The sequence below is a fragment of the Phaenicophaeus curvirostris genome, chromosome 1 (assembly GCF_032191515.1).
Source record: "Phaenicophaeus curvirostris isolate KB17595 chromosome 1, BPBGC_Pcur_1.0, whole genome shotgun sequence".
Classification (NCBI taxonomy): Eukaryota; Metazoa; Chordata; class Aves; order Cuculiformes; family Cuculidae; genus Phaenicophaeus; species Phaenicophaeus curvirostris.
This window is the reverse complement of record NC_091392.1, coordinates 183969130-183985602: the sequence shown is the minus strand read 5'-3', so window position 1 is coordinate 183985602 and position 16473 is coordinate 183969130. Positions and strand designations below refer to the sequence as shown.

Sequence of the window (16473 nt, the reverse complement as noted above, 5' to 3'; positions counted from 1 at the left end):
TTTACAAAATTTTTTATCAGATAGCAGAAAAATACATTCCAATGAGGAGGTGCTGGAATCTTCACAGTCATTGTTCTTAACCATCTGAATTTCACTTACACAATACCATCTGTATCCTACCATCTGATCTCAATGAAAGACTGAAGGAAATTTTGGTTTATTTAGCTTATCAAAGAGAAAGCTAAGCAGTAACTGGATCACAGTCTGTAATTACTGACACAAGGAAAAGCTATCTGATACTAGAAGACTCTCTAATCTCACAGACAAAGGTGTCACGAGATATAGTGACTAGCAGCTGAAGTCAATAGAGTTCAAAGTAAAAATGAGGTGCAGATTTTTAACACGAGGGTTAATTTACTATTGCAAGAGTTTAGCATATGAGGTAGTAATTCCCGCAGCTGGCCTGTGACTGAATGGAGGGAGCATGTAGTCTCTTGCGTGTGTCTGGGAGACCTCCAAAGAAATGAAGACCCTTGCCTTCTTCAAGGCTGTGTTTAGTTAGCATGGAGAACTGAGGTTAATGAAATAGTACCATCAGCCACAGTGTTGCTTATAAGTCTTGTCTGTAACTTCTTCCCATGTGGACAGCACAGGGGGCTGACTGTGTTCTCTCCAGTTTCCATCAAGGACAGAACTAACCTATCAGTGTCCTTTAGCATGCTGAAGCACATTCAGTTTGTTGCTGTTGTTACTGTTGTCTCTGAAACAGACTGACTCATCGTGGTTATGAGGAAGAAGTTATGGAGAAAGAAATAACAAAAAAATTGGAGCTTTTTTAACACAAAGTGTACAAACTTAAATTAGCTTTTTCATATATGAAGACATGTTACTAGCTTGGAGTTGCCTCAGTGAAAAAAATGAAGGAATACATTTTCCATTACATCAAGCATGAAGGATCATTGACAGCAGCATCATATGATCTCCCTAACATTTCTCGATTCAGAAGCTGGGGGAGGTCAGGACTGTGGAAAGCAAAGATCTCAACTGAGTGAGTAAGGCACTGCAAGCTGGTACACCAACAGTTTCTATGTACCTAATGGAGAACAGAGAAATTCAATCTTTCCAGTCTGAAAGCTTCATTTTGGATTCCGCTTTAGTGAAGGTGTTCTTTATGTTTCTTTGTTTCACCAGGGCTGCAACTCTTTTAGTAACTTCAGCCTAGGGGAAGGCGCTGTCTATAGAGCCTGGGAAATGAGGTCTGGGTGTAATGAGGGGGATGGTCCCCATTGCGGATGACTGACCCCTGTTAGGATGAAGTGTCAGGGTTTCAGCTATGGGTAAGAGCCGCCTGAGGTGAGGTGGAGGGCTGAAGACAGCCTTCCAGCTGGTGAAAAGGATTGAAAAAGAGTTGTTCTACAATGCATGATACTGCTGGAATGATAATGCACAAGTGAGATATGTTAATAAAGCTGATATCTAATGAAATGGTGCCTCTTTCGTCTGTTTTCCTAAACATCCAGAACAGGGAAAGAAGAGTGAAAAATATTATCTAGATATTAATATCTATTCTTAGGGCTATACTTTAAATTGAGAAGCTGACTAATCAGAAAAGCAGTGCCAGTTTTAACTATTTTGTTTCAAAATATTTTCACATTTATTTTAAAATGCAAAAATACAAATTGTTATTTTTTTCCGTGGTTTGGGATAATAAATTAACTTAACTTTAGAAAAATTGTGTTGACATATTGTTCTACCTAGTTTCTGTATTTATTAAAGGAATGGTGGGAATTCTGATTTATGACCTTAGAATGGATGTGAATATCGTGTTATATTTCTTTGCTTGTACTTCGGACAAAATAGCCTCAGAAGTAGATCTGTTATCCGATACGTAACTGACTGTGCTGTGCATTCCGTTGGAAGAAAATACAGCTAAGCATAATTCCAACTCTGTCTATTACCCTGTGCTTGCTGGAAGAATTTGGGGTTTTTTGAAGAAAAATAAGTTTAGGTGACTTATGAGAAATAGATTTTCAGAGTATCAGGTTATGTTACTTACTGATATTCTTCTAACAACTATACTTCATTGCATTTTTAAAGAAAATTTAAGTTTGTATTTTAACTCAGCTTTTAAGTGTTAGAGATATGATTAACTTAAATGTACTTCATTGATGGGTAAAATGTACTATCTTCTCTGGCAATATTTTAATGAAAAGCTCCTGCTAATAGTTGTGTCCTTGACTTTCATAGGTCCTTGCCTATACAGAAGGTCTTCATGGAAAATGGATGTTTAGTGAGATTCGGGCTGTTTTTTCAAGACGTTATCTTCTCCAGAACACAGCTTTGGAAGTGTTTATGGCAAACAGAAGTATGTCTTTGTTTATCTCACTGTATTAAAATATGCTAGTAGATATTTTGTGTGTTATTTATTAATCTCAGAATTTAAACTGTGATTCCTTTGAGAAGTGCTTAGTTCTGTGTTCAATAATGGCTCCCCTTGCATGTATTCATTGCATTTCTTGTTAAAATCAATCACATAAGTCAATCTCATTGCTTTCCATGCAGCAGTGAGATCTGTTTATAAAAAGGGGTCATTGAAACTGGTAGTCTTCAAATGTTTGATAGGAAATTTGCTTTCTCTATGATCTCACCCTGCTCCCCATTTTCTGTAAATAATTTAGTGAAATATCTAAAAGGGTATTTCCTTTTCTAATTACAAAATGAGTTAAAGTAAAAAGGACCCTATCAATAAATGGATCCATTTAGTTTCCTATATGTGCTACTCTGAATAAGAGTTGAGTGGTTGGAGAGGAGTGTCGGTACTTTTTTGCCCTGAGGAGCTCTGATGTATGTTTTGATTTCATCTGGAGAGGGAATTAAATGATTTCTGGTCCTGTGTGTTAGAAGACTGAATGCTACACCATGCCAACTGCTAAACAGCTTCCCACCCTGCTAAGAGATTTAATGGGTTAACGGTAAGCTACGTTTCCTCTGAAGTGTGTCTAACTCAGGTCTTATGCAAAATAAAAGAGTTAGTGCAAAATGTTCACAAGCTAATGCTACACAGGTATGAAGTTTGCTGGGAGTGTCTGAGCTGACATGGCTTTGGAGGAGTGTAGAAATGGAATTGGCTTCTCTTCCCAAACAAAAAACGAAAAGCATTTACAAATATATGCAGGTGGAGAATCAGACTTCTGCAATTGTTTTACCACTCTGTATTTTCTCTTCCTCATTTAGCTTCTGTTATGTTTAATTTTCCTGACCAAGCAACAGTGAAAAAAGTTGTGTACAGCTTACCACGTGTTGGAGTAGGAACCAGCTATGGTTTGCCTCAAGCCAGGTAATTTAATTACAATAGTTTGTATATTTTGTGTTTAGTGTACTGTACAAATGATATTTTTAAATATGTCAGTGCTAGAATATTATTCCTGTCATGAAACTCTAGGTTTTCTCTTTCTTAAGGACAGTTTGACAAACAATAGCATTTACTTACTATATGATCTGTTATTATGGAATGGAATCCAGAGTTTTGTAAATTAGATTTTTTAAATCATTATAGGAAATAAGTACCTTCCGGTGAAGGATGTGAAAAAAATTTATACCTTTTCTCTTTAAAGTCTGGGTTTCAGTCAGATGTTATAAATGTACAGACAAATGTTCATCCTTGCTGTTGTGCAGGATGTGGAACTAAGCTTAAGTAGGCTTTATGTTCGCTGAATAAAAGCTTTTTTTTTATATAGTAGATATCTTCTTGCTTTTTATCTGAATGTGTGTGGGTTTTACTTCATTGCTCTTCAGCATAATGATTTTTTTTTCAATTTCCAAATTTCTTCCATTCATTAGTATAATGCATTAGTTTTCTTCTGTTTCCAAAATTAAGGAGGATATGTATTTTGGAAAGGAACAACTAGGGTTTAGCTCTGGAGATTTTCATCTACTATAGACAAATACAGTTTTTATTATCAACATTAATATCAAATCAGCCTATAGTCAGAAGTAAGGCTGGGAATTGTCAGATCCTGCACTATAAACAACTTCAGTGATGGGTAAGATGATCTTCATATGTACTTTATTCAGTTGGGAGGGGGGAATTTCCTGCCTCCATTTTTAAATTTTGTTTAGAACTGTCTGTTCAGACCCAAAATTATTTTGGGGGATGTATCAGTAGAAGTTTGCTGAGAAATGTTTAGGTTCAGGATTAATTTCTGGTCAAAATGCAAGAATAATAAATATAATGGAGCAAGGAAACAGCAGGAAATTCACAAAATATAATGCTTTGGGTTCAGATCTCCATTTGGCCTGACTTGGCCAAAAGCCAATGACTTAATAATCAGTGCAATGTCTGGGATTTGTCTTTCTCCTTCTTTAAGTTCTTTCCTACAAACTTTCTATTGTCCTTGTTTTAGCCCAGTGCAGAATGTAGAGGTACACTGAAGTGTTAAAGCAGTTGTAGGACTGAGGAAGTATTTTGTTCCCAGCTGAACATCATTCCTTATCTTAAACTCAAGAGTCTCATGATGTTTAAAGCTTGATTGTGCTCCCGAATGTGCTCAAGTTCTTAGGCAAACTGCCAAACTTCTCAAGTTTTCACTGAGATCAAGGGGAAGTTGGGGCATTTCTTTGGAAGGTGCATCTTGTTAATATTTGCATTGTACTTCCAAATTCTCAAATTAAAGGAATTGCTGTCTCTAAAGGTAAAGTTTCTCAAATAAAAATGGCCACATGTTCTAGAACAAACAAAATGCAAATTTCTCAATCAGAATTTCATATCTATGGTGACATTTTTTTACTTTTGAAATTCATATCCTTTGTGCATTATTCAGTGAATAATTGCCTGAAAAAGTTTGTTGATATATAATTATTTAGAAAAGTTTCGGCTTCAATATGATATACAGTTATTTCCATACCTTTTTGATTAAAATTCAATTTGAATTGAAAATGGGCTTGTTAGCCTTCAGAATAAATCTGGCATATGGTAGTGAAGTTGTTTATCCCTCTTCTTTTTATGTAATCGTGTTATGATTTATGCACAATAAAGACCCTGTAATCATGGTTTTTACTTATTTTCTGTCTACGTATCCTTATTGTCTTCAGTAGGATTGCAGCAGAGTAACTGGAGGAAAAATATAACAGCTCTGTAGTTAGTATTTTGTTGATGTTAGAATATAGTTTCCCTTCCTATTAATACGTTGGCCATGGAAAGCTAATTTTTAAAATTATGCTTATTTGTATAACTAACATGATGAGAAATTATGCTGAATAACAGAAAGGAGCTGCTACACTGAATAAAATGTTTACTTTTTCTTATGACAATTTTTCCAGATTAAGCTGTATTTTGAAATATTTTTAACAAAAGCAGATCTTCCTGATTGTTACTTAAGTACTTTAGTTTTATTTTCGTAAGAAATATTTTCTCCCTGATATTTCTCTGATAAAATTTTCATTTAAAATTTATTGCATTATCACAAAGAATTGCAATTTAAGATAGAAACATTCTGAAGGAGTAAATGACATTTAATGAAGCGTGTGGCTTTTAAGTGCATTTCTGTTTTCATTGAGAGATATGATTAACAAAGATGGAAGGAAATAGAAGGAAAAAGCAATATTTATGGTCTTCTAATGGCACAAAGGATTAGAAGCATGTGAACTGGTATCTCTTCCCAAGACTGTTACAGACCTGATGTTCTGAGGAAGTCTTCAGCTTGCCTCTTTGCTACATTTCCCAACAGCCTATCTAATGCTTTGATTCAACAGAGCATTCAAGGCTGCGTTTAATGTTACGCAGAAGTAATTGCATCCTTAAAATCAGTCATATGTTGAAGAGTTCAGTCTGATTTGGTAATCAAATTCATCTGTCTTTGATAAATGCATTTTCAGTGTTCCCGAAACATATTGCATTGATTGTAGTTTCCTTATGACCTTGCCATATGACACAACTGGGCAGGCAGTACTGTGCCTTTTATTTAACTTATTTCTGCAGCTCTGCATGATTCTACACAGGTAGAGTAATATCCACATTTTTACAACACTATTAGACTTCTTTTTAGGGTTCTAACACCTCGGGTGTAATTTACTGATGCATTTTTATTGAGGGCGACATCGCAGCTCGGAAACCAACTGTGAGCTGCCTGACAGTTTTGTAAGCATACATAGATCAAAGAATTGGTAAATCATACAGTATCATTCTTCACCACCAAACATGTGCTAGCACCTTCCACTAAAATTCTGTAGGCTGTTAATGTATTAGATAAAATAATGGCTCAAGCAATAAAACCCAAGAAATGAGAATTATGTAGTTTTTGCTGAAAAAAACCCATGTATTTTGGCTAGTGCGGTAACTATATTCAGTGTCATCTCAGTGCTGCCACATAATCCACGTCAGTAGCTTGGTGATGGATTTCCAGATTTCAGTGTAGCTGATTGTAGAAGTTAGATTTTGGGAAGGGAGAGGAGTAGGAAAACTACTTTCAGAGTTTTGATTAAAAGTAAATATTGACAAGTTTATTGTCAGAAGCCAGTGGTTTTCCTAAGCCTTTTTTTTCTTCTGAGCAGGAGCAACACAACACAAAACATCAGGCAAGCGCTACATTTTTGACAAGATACTTAAAGATTCTATGTATGAGATTGTATTGTAGCTAACTAAATTAAAAGTGATTGTGAAAGGGGGGGGTCGTACTCCACATGCAGGATTTATAACATCCCTTCCCTCAATAAAATGCCACAAAGTGTTTAAACAGATTTGTCTAAACATATTGAAAGCATATAAAACTTGAAAAATTGGATCATACCCTTGTACCTCAGAGGGTCTTCCACAGTTTCCATTTTGAGTAGGTATTTCATGGTTCTGTAGAAGCAAAGGAAGCACACTCATTCATACATCTTCATATTGGTGATGGCATATTGAAGGAGAAAAATGTTTTGATCAAAGTTGGGTGGATTTAGCAAAACACAAAACAGTGGGTCTTCCTGTGTTAACTGAAACAAGCAGGTGTGGAACCAATTTATTGTGCATAATTTTTTCCAGTCTCTGCTGAAATAACTGCGAAGCTTACAAACAGGTTATATATAAAGTAAATAAGGAGCTTTTTTAGTATATTTTGGTTTTTTGTAGAATTTGCTCAAATTTGGCATTCAAATGCAAAGTCCAGCACTTGATAGTTTACAGATTTTTGAGATTCCCTGGGAGATTGTGGGTGAAGTCTAAAAGCAGCTACTAAGCTGTACTGATGCGTAAATGTTGCTTTGTCATGGGAGGAACAGAAAGTCTCTGGCAGAAATGCTTTATGAATTTAATGATCTCTTTAGTATTTTTAGTTTCCATATTTATTAATTTGCATGTAGCATTAGCCATAGTTTACTGTGAACAGTATGTATTTGAAAGTTCCACTGTAAAAGTAATTGTTATCCTATGAAATGCAATATAACATGTAATTACATTCAGATAATTCTTAAGGTAAATTATTCAGAAGAAGCGCGATAGAAACAACTTAAGAAAAAATCATTGTCTCTCCTGTGTACTGGTAAAATCTATGTACCATTGGCATCCTAGAGTCCACTGTAAATTAAGGCTAGCCACACTAGCAAGACCCTATGTTCTGCTGATTTGGGCAAATACAGAGATATAAAAAAAAAAGTCAAGTGTACCTACACTTACGTGCTATTTTTGTGTGCCCAGTTTGTGAGCCTAAGTATGGCAGACATTGACAACCTACACATTGACAATTTAGGCATATAATTGTAATAACTATACACTCCAACTGCATACCAATACTCATTCTTCAGAAACACAGTTTAGTGCATGCATTGAAATATGTACGTATATCTTTTAAAGTGGATGGTCCACATTTTTGTAATGTCTGCCAAATTTGACACCTCATATATGACTTTATTCTTAAAAAATACTTGGCATTCAGAGTCCATAAATAGTACACTTAGAGATTGTAGTATGCAACAGAAAGCTGAGACGTTGGATACCCCTATTTACTCTTTACAAGCTATAAAATTACTAGATGTATTCCTTATATTCATGAATAGGCTACACACTAAGAATCCTCTCCCTCCTTTTTTAACAGGTATAAACATATTCTCAATTTTGATCCACTTATAAGATTTAAGTTTCTGTAAAAAAAAGTAACTGAGGAGATTACTTTTTCACCTTCCAAAGATTTTCCTTGTCTTTTTTTTTTTTTTCCAGCAAGGACTATTTTCTTTAGAAATGAGTTGTGAGTAGTGAGGCTAAGCTGCTTGCTGCAGATTTTTTTCTTTAATGCATTAGTCTAGACCGAATCTAGTCCCTTATATATTACCAGCCAGGGACAGTATATGCCCTGGGTAATTTAGAACTCGGTGTGCAGTATTTGGTCATTGCAATGTTGAGTTGGATATAGAAGAGCTGAAGTTTTTTGCTTTTCTCTTCCTTGGCACAGTAGTTTGTTTCTTTCTCCCTTATCCAGTCATGTATGTAAGTCTTAGAAAATGTGTGGAAATTGAGTATCTTAGAAGCTTCTACTCCTTTTCTAAATTTGAATGAAATCAATTCAGAAGTTATTATGGAGAGACAGGAAGATGGGCATGCTAGCAGATAATTGAATAAACCTCGTTTCTTTCAGAAACCAGGCTATAAATAGAAGTCTCAAAGCTTACTGGGATATAGGAAGGGATCATGAGTAGCTGACCGTGGAGGACTGTGGAATAAATATCTTCAGCATGGAAATATATGGCACTTTAATCTATCACTCATTCAACTTAATGAACTTATCTCAATGTATCCTTTTGAAACAAGGAAATGATATTCCTCTTTTATTCCTGCAGGACAAGTCAGGCACCAGGAGGTCTGCAGCCTCTTCTACTTCCAGTCTTTCACCCAGATTCAGAATAAAATAAAACACAAAATATATTATTCTGAATTATTACAATGCTGTAGTACTTGTAAAATAAAACACAGATTTTAATTTTAGTAATTTCTCAAATAAGGTAATAGTGTCTTCTTGACTTCATTAAATGAAATAAGAAAGACTCTGAGAGAATCTGAAATTAATCACACTAAAACCATCGCCCTACATCCTAACATTTAATGAGGCTCTTTAAAAAATCATTCTTTAAATGTATTTCCTAGGAGAATCTCTCTGGCCACTCCCCGACAGCTTTATAAATCCTCCAACATGACTCAGCGCTGGCAGAGACGGGAGATATCTAACTTTGAATATTTGATGTTCCTCAACACTATAGCAGGTAAGACTTCTGACTCTTTAATCCTTCATAACGTGTTTGTGTTTGTCAAAGTCTTAAGCACCATGACTTGATAGAATGCATTTATCCCTCTAGAATTCAGCTGCAGCTTTATGATAGATTCTGAAACACACACATTAAATTTTATCACAAAATGCACAACCTATCACTGAGACTTTAGATTCATCTGTTGTTGTGGAGGCTGTTCCTTGTTCCCCTTCTGCCATTTCCTCTGCTGACAGCTTTGTCTGAAGCTTTATTAGAGTCAACAAACCATTGCCAGAGAGTGTCTGGAAATAATAATGGGAAAATGTAATTTTACTACTTCATCATTCTCAGCAAAAGCAACGAGACAGCAGAATAACAACAGTACTCTGGACAATCCTGTCACCTGGATTGTGGTATGATTAGATTACAGCATCTTTTCTCGGTTAGTTCTCTGAGGTGAAATATAATATCAGATTAGATATTTAAAGTAAGAAATAACTTCTATACACATCCATTTCTTATTGGCAAAAGAAGAGCTTTTCTGGCAGTTATCATTAATTAAACATACACAATGGCATTTTCCTTTCACCTTTCCCTTTTAGTGTTAACTCCTGTGGTAATTTTGAATGTAAAACCCAGCATTTTTCTACACCATATACAAAGATTTCCAGGAGGTTGTCTGCTGTTACCATTCTCGGCTGTTGCACTCATGCTGCTTATGAACCTGCCTGCAGAGAGACTTGCTCAGATATTTCACTGCAGTGCGCTTTAATTTGAAACCCAAATTAAGTTCCATGAGGCATCACTTTGTACTCCAGTGTTACAACTCTTATCTTTACTTGGTCCTAACTTTTATGCTTGAGGTTGTCCTCAGGCCAGACATGAGACTGGTGTAAGTGCAGAACCCAAAGGTAGCTCCTGTAAGTGCCCATTATGGTGACCAGTCCGAGGACAGTCACTGCATTCTTCCCAGTAGGTCAGTGGCAGAATTAAAGAGCTGTCAATTCAGCTTAATTTGAACCTTTAGGCTTTTGCTTCTGTGCTTATATGGTCGTCATCTTCTGTGCATCCAGTCTTACAGACGTTAATAAATGTGTCATCGAATTAACCGAGTGTGATACAGCAAGTGCTACCACTGAACAGTTGGAAATCTGAGGGTATGTTTACCTTGTGCAGTGAAGCACAAAGCAGAGACCCTGAAGCTACTGGAGTCCTCAGCTGGAAAGTCCGTATGGTGCAGTCCCATGCATGCACACCAGCTTGGTTCCCAAGCATTATAGCTATAGTCCTGCAGATCTCTGCTGAAGGAAAGTGCCCTGCTGAGCGTTTATTATCTCTGGCGCGGCACCACAAAAATGCTGCTATCCTGCCTCTGGACACTGGCCTGCCTCCAGCCACTGCATGTCTCTCACACATCCACTGCCCTTCTGGTGATGAGGAAATGCAGACAGAGCCTTGCAGGCTCCCTGACTGCCTTACCTGAACTTGGATTTACTAAAGAGCTGGAAATTTTGTCTGGATCCCCTCAGTCCTTGTCCAATACATTATCAGCAGAACTGTCCTTCACTTGTAATTTCCTTTCTATGTATTCATTTCTTCTGTAAGTAGTGTGTCTAAACACTTTAAATGAGAGTAGATAAGAGCTGAGCCAATTCTTGATAAGTTATTTTTCATTTTTAATCAGTCTAAAGCTCCAAGGTAGTTTATTTTTTAGGTAAATAACTGAAGCATACAAACCTGGAAGTCATCATTATGTCTGAAGTCAATTGGGAATTAACACTAAAGTATCCATCTGTAAATAAGCTTCATCTTAAAGAGATACCTCAGAGGTCTCAAGAAAAATGGTTTTTTGTGCTGTTGTTTGGTACAAATACTGCTAGGCAGGCTTTATAACCAAACACGAGACAGGTTTCTCTTACTCTAGTGTCATTCACCTGCCTTATAATATGATGGCCTGACATTTGCATTCCAGGGACTACCCATTATGCTCAAGTTTTGGAGGTTTACCAACTATTTTGTGTGTGTATGTGTTTGCCCGTGAGCTTGCATTGTATTTGGAAAGGCTTACAGCAGCTCAATCAGTACTTTAGTAGTGCCTCTGACTCAAAGCATTTAATTTCTGGCAGACTTTTTATATCTGTCTCTTACTAGTAAATTTCATTTGTTCCTGGAATCTCATTGCTGTTAATTGTACAAGCTCACTTGCTCCTTTTCACAGCATTACCTACCATCTTATGAAGTGTTTCAGCAGTGGATAATCAAATTCAATTTTAGCTAAAGCCATATTCCCTGAAAGAGAGGGAGATAAATCTGAGTCTCTAGAAGAAATTCACCCTAACTCTTTGTCTCCATTTTGTATTAGCTGACTTATTTTATAAGGTTGTTCTTTTTAATGATGCTTTGAAGTCACAGAGATCAAAAAATTGTTTTCTGAAGAAGAGACAATATGCTGATTTTTAAAAGTTTTGGAAGTGACCAATATTGCTTAAATGAAAATTACTACCCATGCAAACTCTCCTGCTAACATGTGAGCATGGTGTTGACTAACATTTGAAGATCTTTTCCTTGTCACAAAGAATATCCCTTACTCTGATTTTTATTTCAAACCCATCTGCATTGTTTGGCTTTTGCTAATGGGTCCTTACCATTCTATATATTTTGTATTCTGTTTTTATTTTCCAAGAAAGGCAAAAGTCATCATGTTAGTTTGAGAAGGAAATATTACTGTATGATCTCATAAAAGACTTCAGAGGGATGTCCAAAAGCAGCTGAGATTCTTGGGTGCTTTCCCATTCAGCAAGAGTGCTTTCACATCTGATAGTGTTCCAGAAGGTTTAGTGAAATAAAGTGTACTGCTGAAATCAGCTGTGACTGTTACATGTTAGAATGGGCTTCAACACAAAGAGCTTGTAAGAAAGCATGATTGCATTGCTGTATTATGTGCTTTCTATTTCTGCTTCTTCATTTTTTGAAAATTTTGAAGATTCATAGACTCTATTAACAAATTTTATTTGCTAATGCCACAGAATCATTTAAGTTGGAAAAGACCTTTAAGATCAAGTCCAACCATAAGGCTAACACTGCCAAGTCCACCACTAAACCTTGTCCCTTAGCATCTACATGTCTTTTAAATACTTCCAGGGGTAGTGACTCAATCACTTCTCTGAGCAGCCTGTCCCAGTGCTTGACAAACCTTTCAGTGAAGTAATCTTTCCTAATATCTAGCCTAAACCTCCCCTGATGCAATGTGAGACTATTTCTTCTTGTCCTATCACTTGTTACTTGGGAAAAGAGACCAACATCCACCCCCCTACAGCCTCCTTTTCACCAGACTAAGCTTCACAGTTCCCTCAGCCGCCCCTCATAAGACTTGAGCTCCAGCCCCTTCCCCCACCTTCTTTGCTCTTCTTTGGACGTGTCCCAGTAGCTCGTTGTGTATCTTGTAGTGAGGAGCCCAAAACTGAATGCAGGATTCAAGGTGCGGCCACACCAGTGCTGAGTGCAGGGGGAATGGTATCTTCCCTAGTCCTGCTGGCTACACTATTGCTGATATAAACCAGGATGCTGTTGGCCTTCTTGACCACGTGGTCACACTGCGGGCTCATGTTCAGTTGGGTATTGACCAATACCCCCAGGTCCTTTTCCATCAGGCAGCTTTCTGGCCTTTTTCCCGAAGCCTGTAGTGGGCTGGGCGGAGAATGGATTGAGAGTAGCCCTGAAGGGAAGGACATGGGGCTGCTGTTGGATGAGAAGCTCATCATGAGCTGGCAATATACACCGGCAGCCCTGAGGGCCATCTGTATCCTAGGATCGAAAGAAGTGTGACCAGCGTATTGACAGAGGTGATTCTTCCCTTGTACTCTGCTCTCATGAGACCTCACCTGGAGCCCTGTGTTCAGTTCTGGAATCTTCAGCACAGAAGGGATGATGATGTGTTAGAGAGAGTCCAGAGGAGGGCCACAAAGATGATCAGAGGGATGGAACACCTCCCATAGGAGGAGGGGCTGAAAGAGTTGAGCTTCTTTAGCCTAGAGAAGAAAAGGCTCCAGGGAGACCTTATAGCAGCCTCCCAGTACTCACAGGGGGTCTGTAAGATGGTCAGGGGCTCTTTAGCAGGTAGAGTAGTGATAGGATGAAGAATAATGTTTTTAAACTGAAAGAGAGTAGATTTGGATTAGATATTAGGAAGAAATTTTTTGCTGTGAGGGTGAAGAGGCACTGAAACAGGTTGACTAGAGAAGCCTGGGATAGCCTATCCCTGGAGGTGTTCAAGGCCAGGTTGGATGAAGCTTTGTGCAATGTGAACTAATGGAAGGATTTCCTGCCTCTGGCATTGAGGTTGGAACTGGATAATCTTTGAGGTCCCTTCCAAACCAAACCATTCTATGATCCTGTCATTCTATGATAACTGTCCATTCTGTGTTAAACAAAATCAAATTTTTATATGCACTGTAAACAGGACCCTTGGCTTTCAGAAGAAAATACAAAATTTTCTGTTATCTAGACAAAGATAAGAGTATTGAATATATTTATGACCTCCTCTGCCAAGTAAAGACAAGACATGTATTCTCTTTTCTTTCTTCTTTGGAAATCCAATTTTTCAAATAAACTTTTAATTGTAATCTTCTGTAATCAGGTGCCATAAGAAATATGTTCGTAAAAAATAGAACTTCTTTGCCAGTAATTGTTCCTGTAGGCAGTGATGGCTTAGTTTTAGACTATAACTGTTTGTTTAAGCAGCATCTTTTCTAAGAATCATAGTTTTTAGCCACTGAGAAGTATGTACGTCAATATGTTTTATTTGTGTTGTCATTTAGCTCCTGCTGGCTCTTTCAGCATATCTGAATCATAACTTAGTCACTTAAGAAACATCAGGGTTTGACTCTTAAGAAATTAAGTGCTGGTAAGTGATACATAGGTCCCTTCATTGTTTTTAATTCTCTTCCAGATAAGTAAGGGTCCACTAACAAAGTGGTTTAGTACTGTTTTTTGCCAATTCTTTGTAGCTTCCTTTCTTCTTACAAAGGTGTCTAATTAGTGCCTAGCCCTTTATGAAACCGTAAGAAATCACTCATGTTTTCTTGTGATCCTTTTCTGGAATTATTCAAGAAGAGACATTCTTGAAATGAGGCTTCTCACACCAACTCATTTCTTTCATTCGTGTCATGCAACTGGGTGCTTTGCCTCAAGAAGCCCTTCGCCTGCTTTTTAATACTGTTATGACACAGTTTTTCTATTTACTACAGAATAAATATACAAATCTCTCCTTCAGTCTCTCCTTGATTTGCCATTACCTCTGTGCTGACAAGCACGGCCCCTGGCTATTCTATAAGTTCTTAATCAATGTTTGAAATACTAAAGTGTCCCCTTGAAAAAAATCCAGCTTTGTATGACTTTACATCACCCTGGTACCACCTCTGAAACACTGCCTGGCTTCTTTTTTAGTTTAACTGTTTCTCTTATGATCTACACTCATGACTTAATTACTGCCTACTTCAGCTATCATAGTTCTCTCTTTCTAGATAATTTCCTATAAGGATATATGATTACCATCACTTACTCTGGCCTGATGACTCATTGCATTTTCAATTCAAAACCTCTCTCTCTCTCCATTTTCAAAACTCTCTGAAGTCTTGTTTCAACCTGTTTCTCTGGCCCTCTAGCCAACTGTTTTCTCAGCTACCTATTTTGTTACCAAGGTCTTCACCTCTTTCTTGCCCTCTTTTCTGACTCGAGCATATTTCATCATGTTTACAGCTCTGGGTTTTTCTCCCAGAGGTAAACACTGCACTCTGCTATGTATCAATCAGTCTCAGTGTTATACTCTCTGTGCTCCTGGTTTTTGTCCTGGTTGTGTAGACATAAGTCTTCCTGACCACCTTCCCCCAGCTCCTACCTATTCCCTTCTCAGGGATCTTTTAGCTTTGAAGGCTCAGAAGCAGCTACAATTATACTAATTGTTCTTTCTTCAGTCACGTAGGAAAAGGCCATATTGCATGTGATCGGCATGTGTGTCAACTGAACCCTCTGGATGATAGAGGGAACAAGTAATTTTTACTGACCTCAGTTACAAGATTATTGGAAAAAGTACTTAAAAGTAATCCCACCACAGCAAAATGAATTAAGAAGAGTGGGAACAAGGAATCTTTTTGTAATATGGTTGCAATGCTCACTATTTTAATTGGAAGTCCAGTTTACAAATATGCTTCTCAATGTTTAACTGATTTCTGATGTTTTTTCCTTTTCAGATCTTAGTATATTAAATTTGTGTTTGCATTTGTATTTATTGGCATTTTAATTATTTTAAATCCTACCTGCCACAGCTTTTAAAAGAAGTGGAGAATAATTATATCCATAATTTTTGTAAGTCATTTCTTGTAATAGAAAGAGATTATTTTTAAAGGTTTGTGGGGGAAAAAATGACATCTTCAGCTAGGTAATAAATTCAGACAAACTTCTTACCCCTCCCTCTTTCTTTTCGCCTGTTTAGCATTTTCCACTTTTTTTGCTCTGTGATGTACAAGCTCTCACTGGTTAATTATGTATATATTTAGCTACTGCATGTGTTGGGCTTATTATTGTCATCTAATTAGATGTAACTTGAACTACTAGCTTCTAGAAAAATCATTAAAAATTCTTTCCTAATGACCTAGAGATGACAAAATGTCTGTAAAGTGTGAAGAAGCAGACAAGCACAGGAACATCACTCTTAAAGAGTGTTAATCCAGATGCTGCAATCATCTAATTAAACAATATTTTGCTGTCATTAACATTTTCACCAAGGAATTGCAGTTATAATTTCTTTGTCAGCTGTCTCTAGCACGCTTTACCTTCAAAACTGAAGTGCCATATAAAAACATTAAATTGGATGGTTTAATTAAAAAGGGGTTTTTTTTTAATGAAGAAACATATCCAGTATTTCTAAGATCTCATTTACTATGCCTCAATTTCATTGTTTAGGTAGATTAGTGTCATAAGCTTGCAATATTTAATATTCAGCCTTCAATATTAATCCCTGTAAGCTTACTCGGGGCAAAATCTGAAGCTTCTGAAAAGGTATAGGGAGTACCAATAGCAGTACAGGTTTATCTTTCGTATTTATTTAGCTAAAGGAAGAACCAAATTATTCTTGCTGGAAGCAACAGACAATTGATGAAATCGCTAAATATATTCATCTGCTGACTTAACTCTGAAAATAATCATTGTGAAGCCAGAACTGATCAGAAGACCATTCCTAATACAGTTAAACCAATAGTATTTAGAATTAGGAATTTGTAATGCCATTATAGGCCTAGATAACTGTCCTCCACTCAGATAAGC

At 36.9% G+C, this 16473-nt stretch overlaps 1 protein-coding gene across 11 annotated transcripts in view; it reads left to right on the top strand.

The window, feature by feature from the left end:
• NBEA (neurobeachin) overlaps positions 1-16473 on the top strand; it is a 499111-nt gene that overhangs the window by 396258 nt on the left and 86380 nt on the right. For all 11 annotated transcript variants that reach the window (XM_069882400.1, XM_069882331.1, XM_069882372.1 and 8 more), the window contains 3 exons: positions 2188-2305; positions 3175-3277; positions 9053-9168. In XM_069882400.1, the coding sequence (XP_069738501.1) occupies positions 2188-2305; positions 3175-3277; positions 9053-9168 (337 nt within the window). The remainder of the gene's footprint in view (positions 1-2187; positions 2306-3174; positions 3278-9052; positions 9169-16473) is intronic.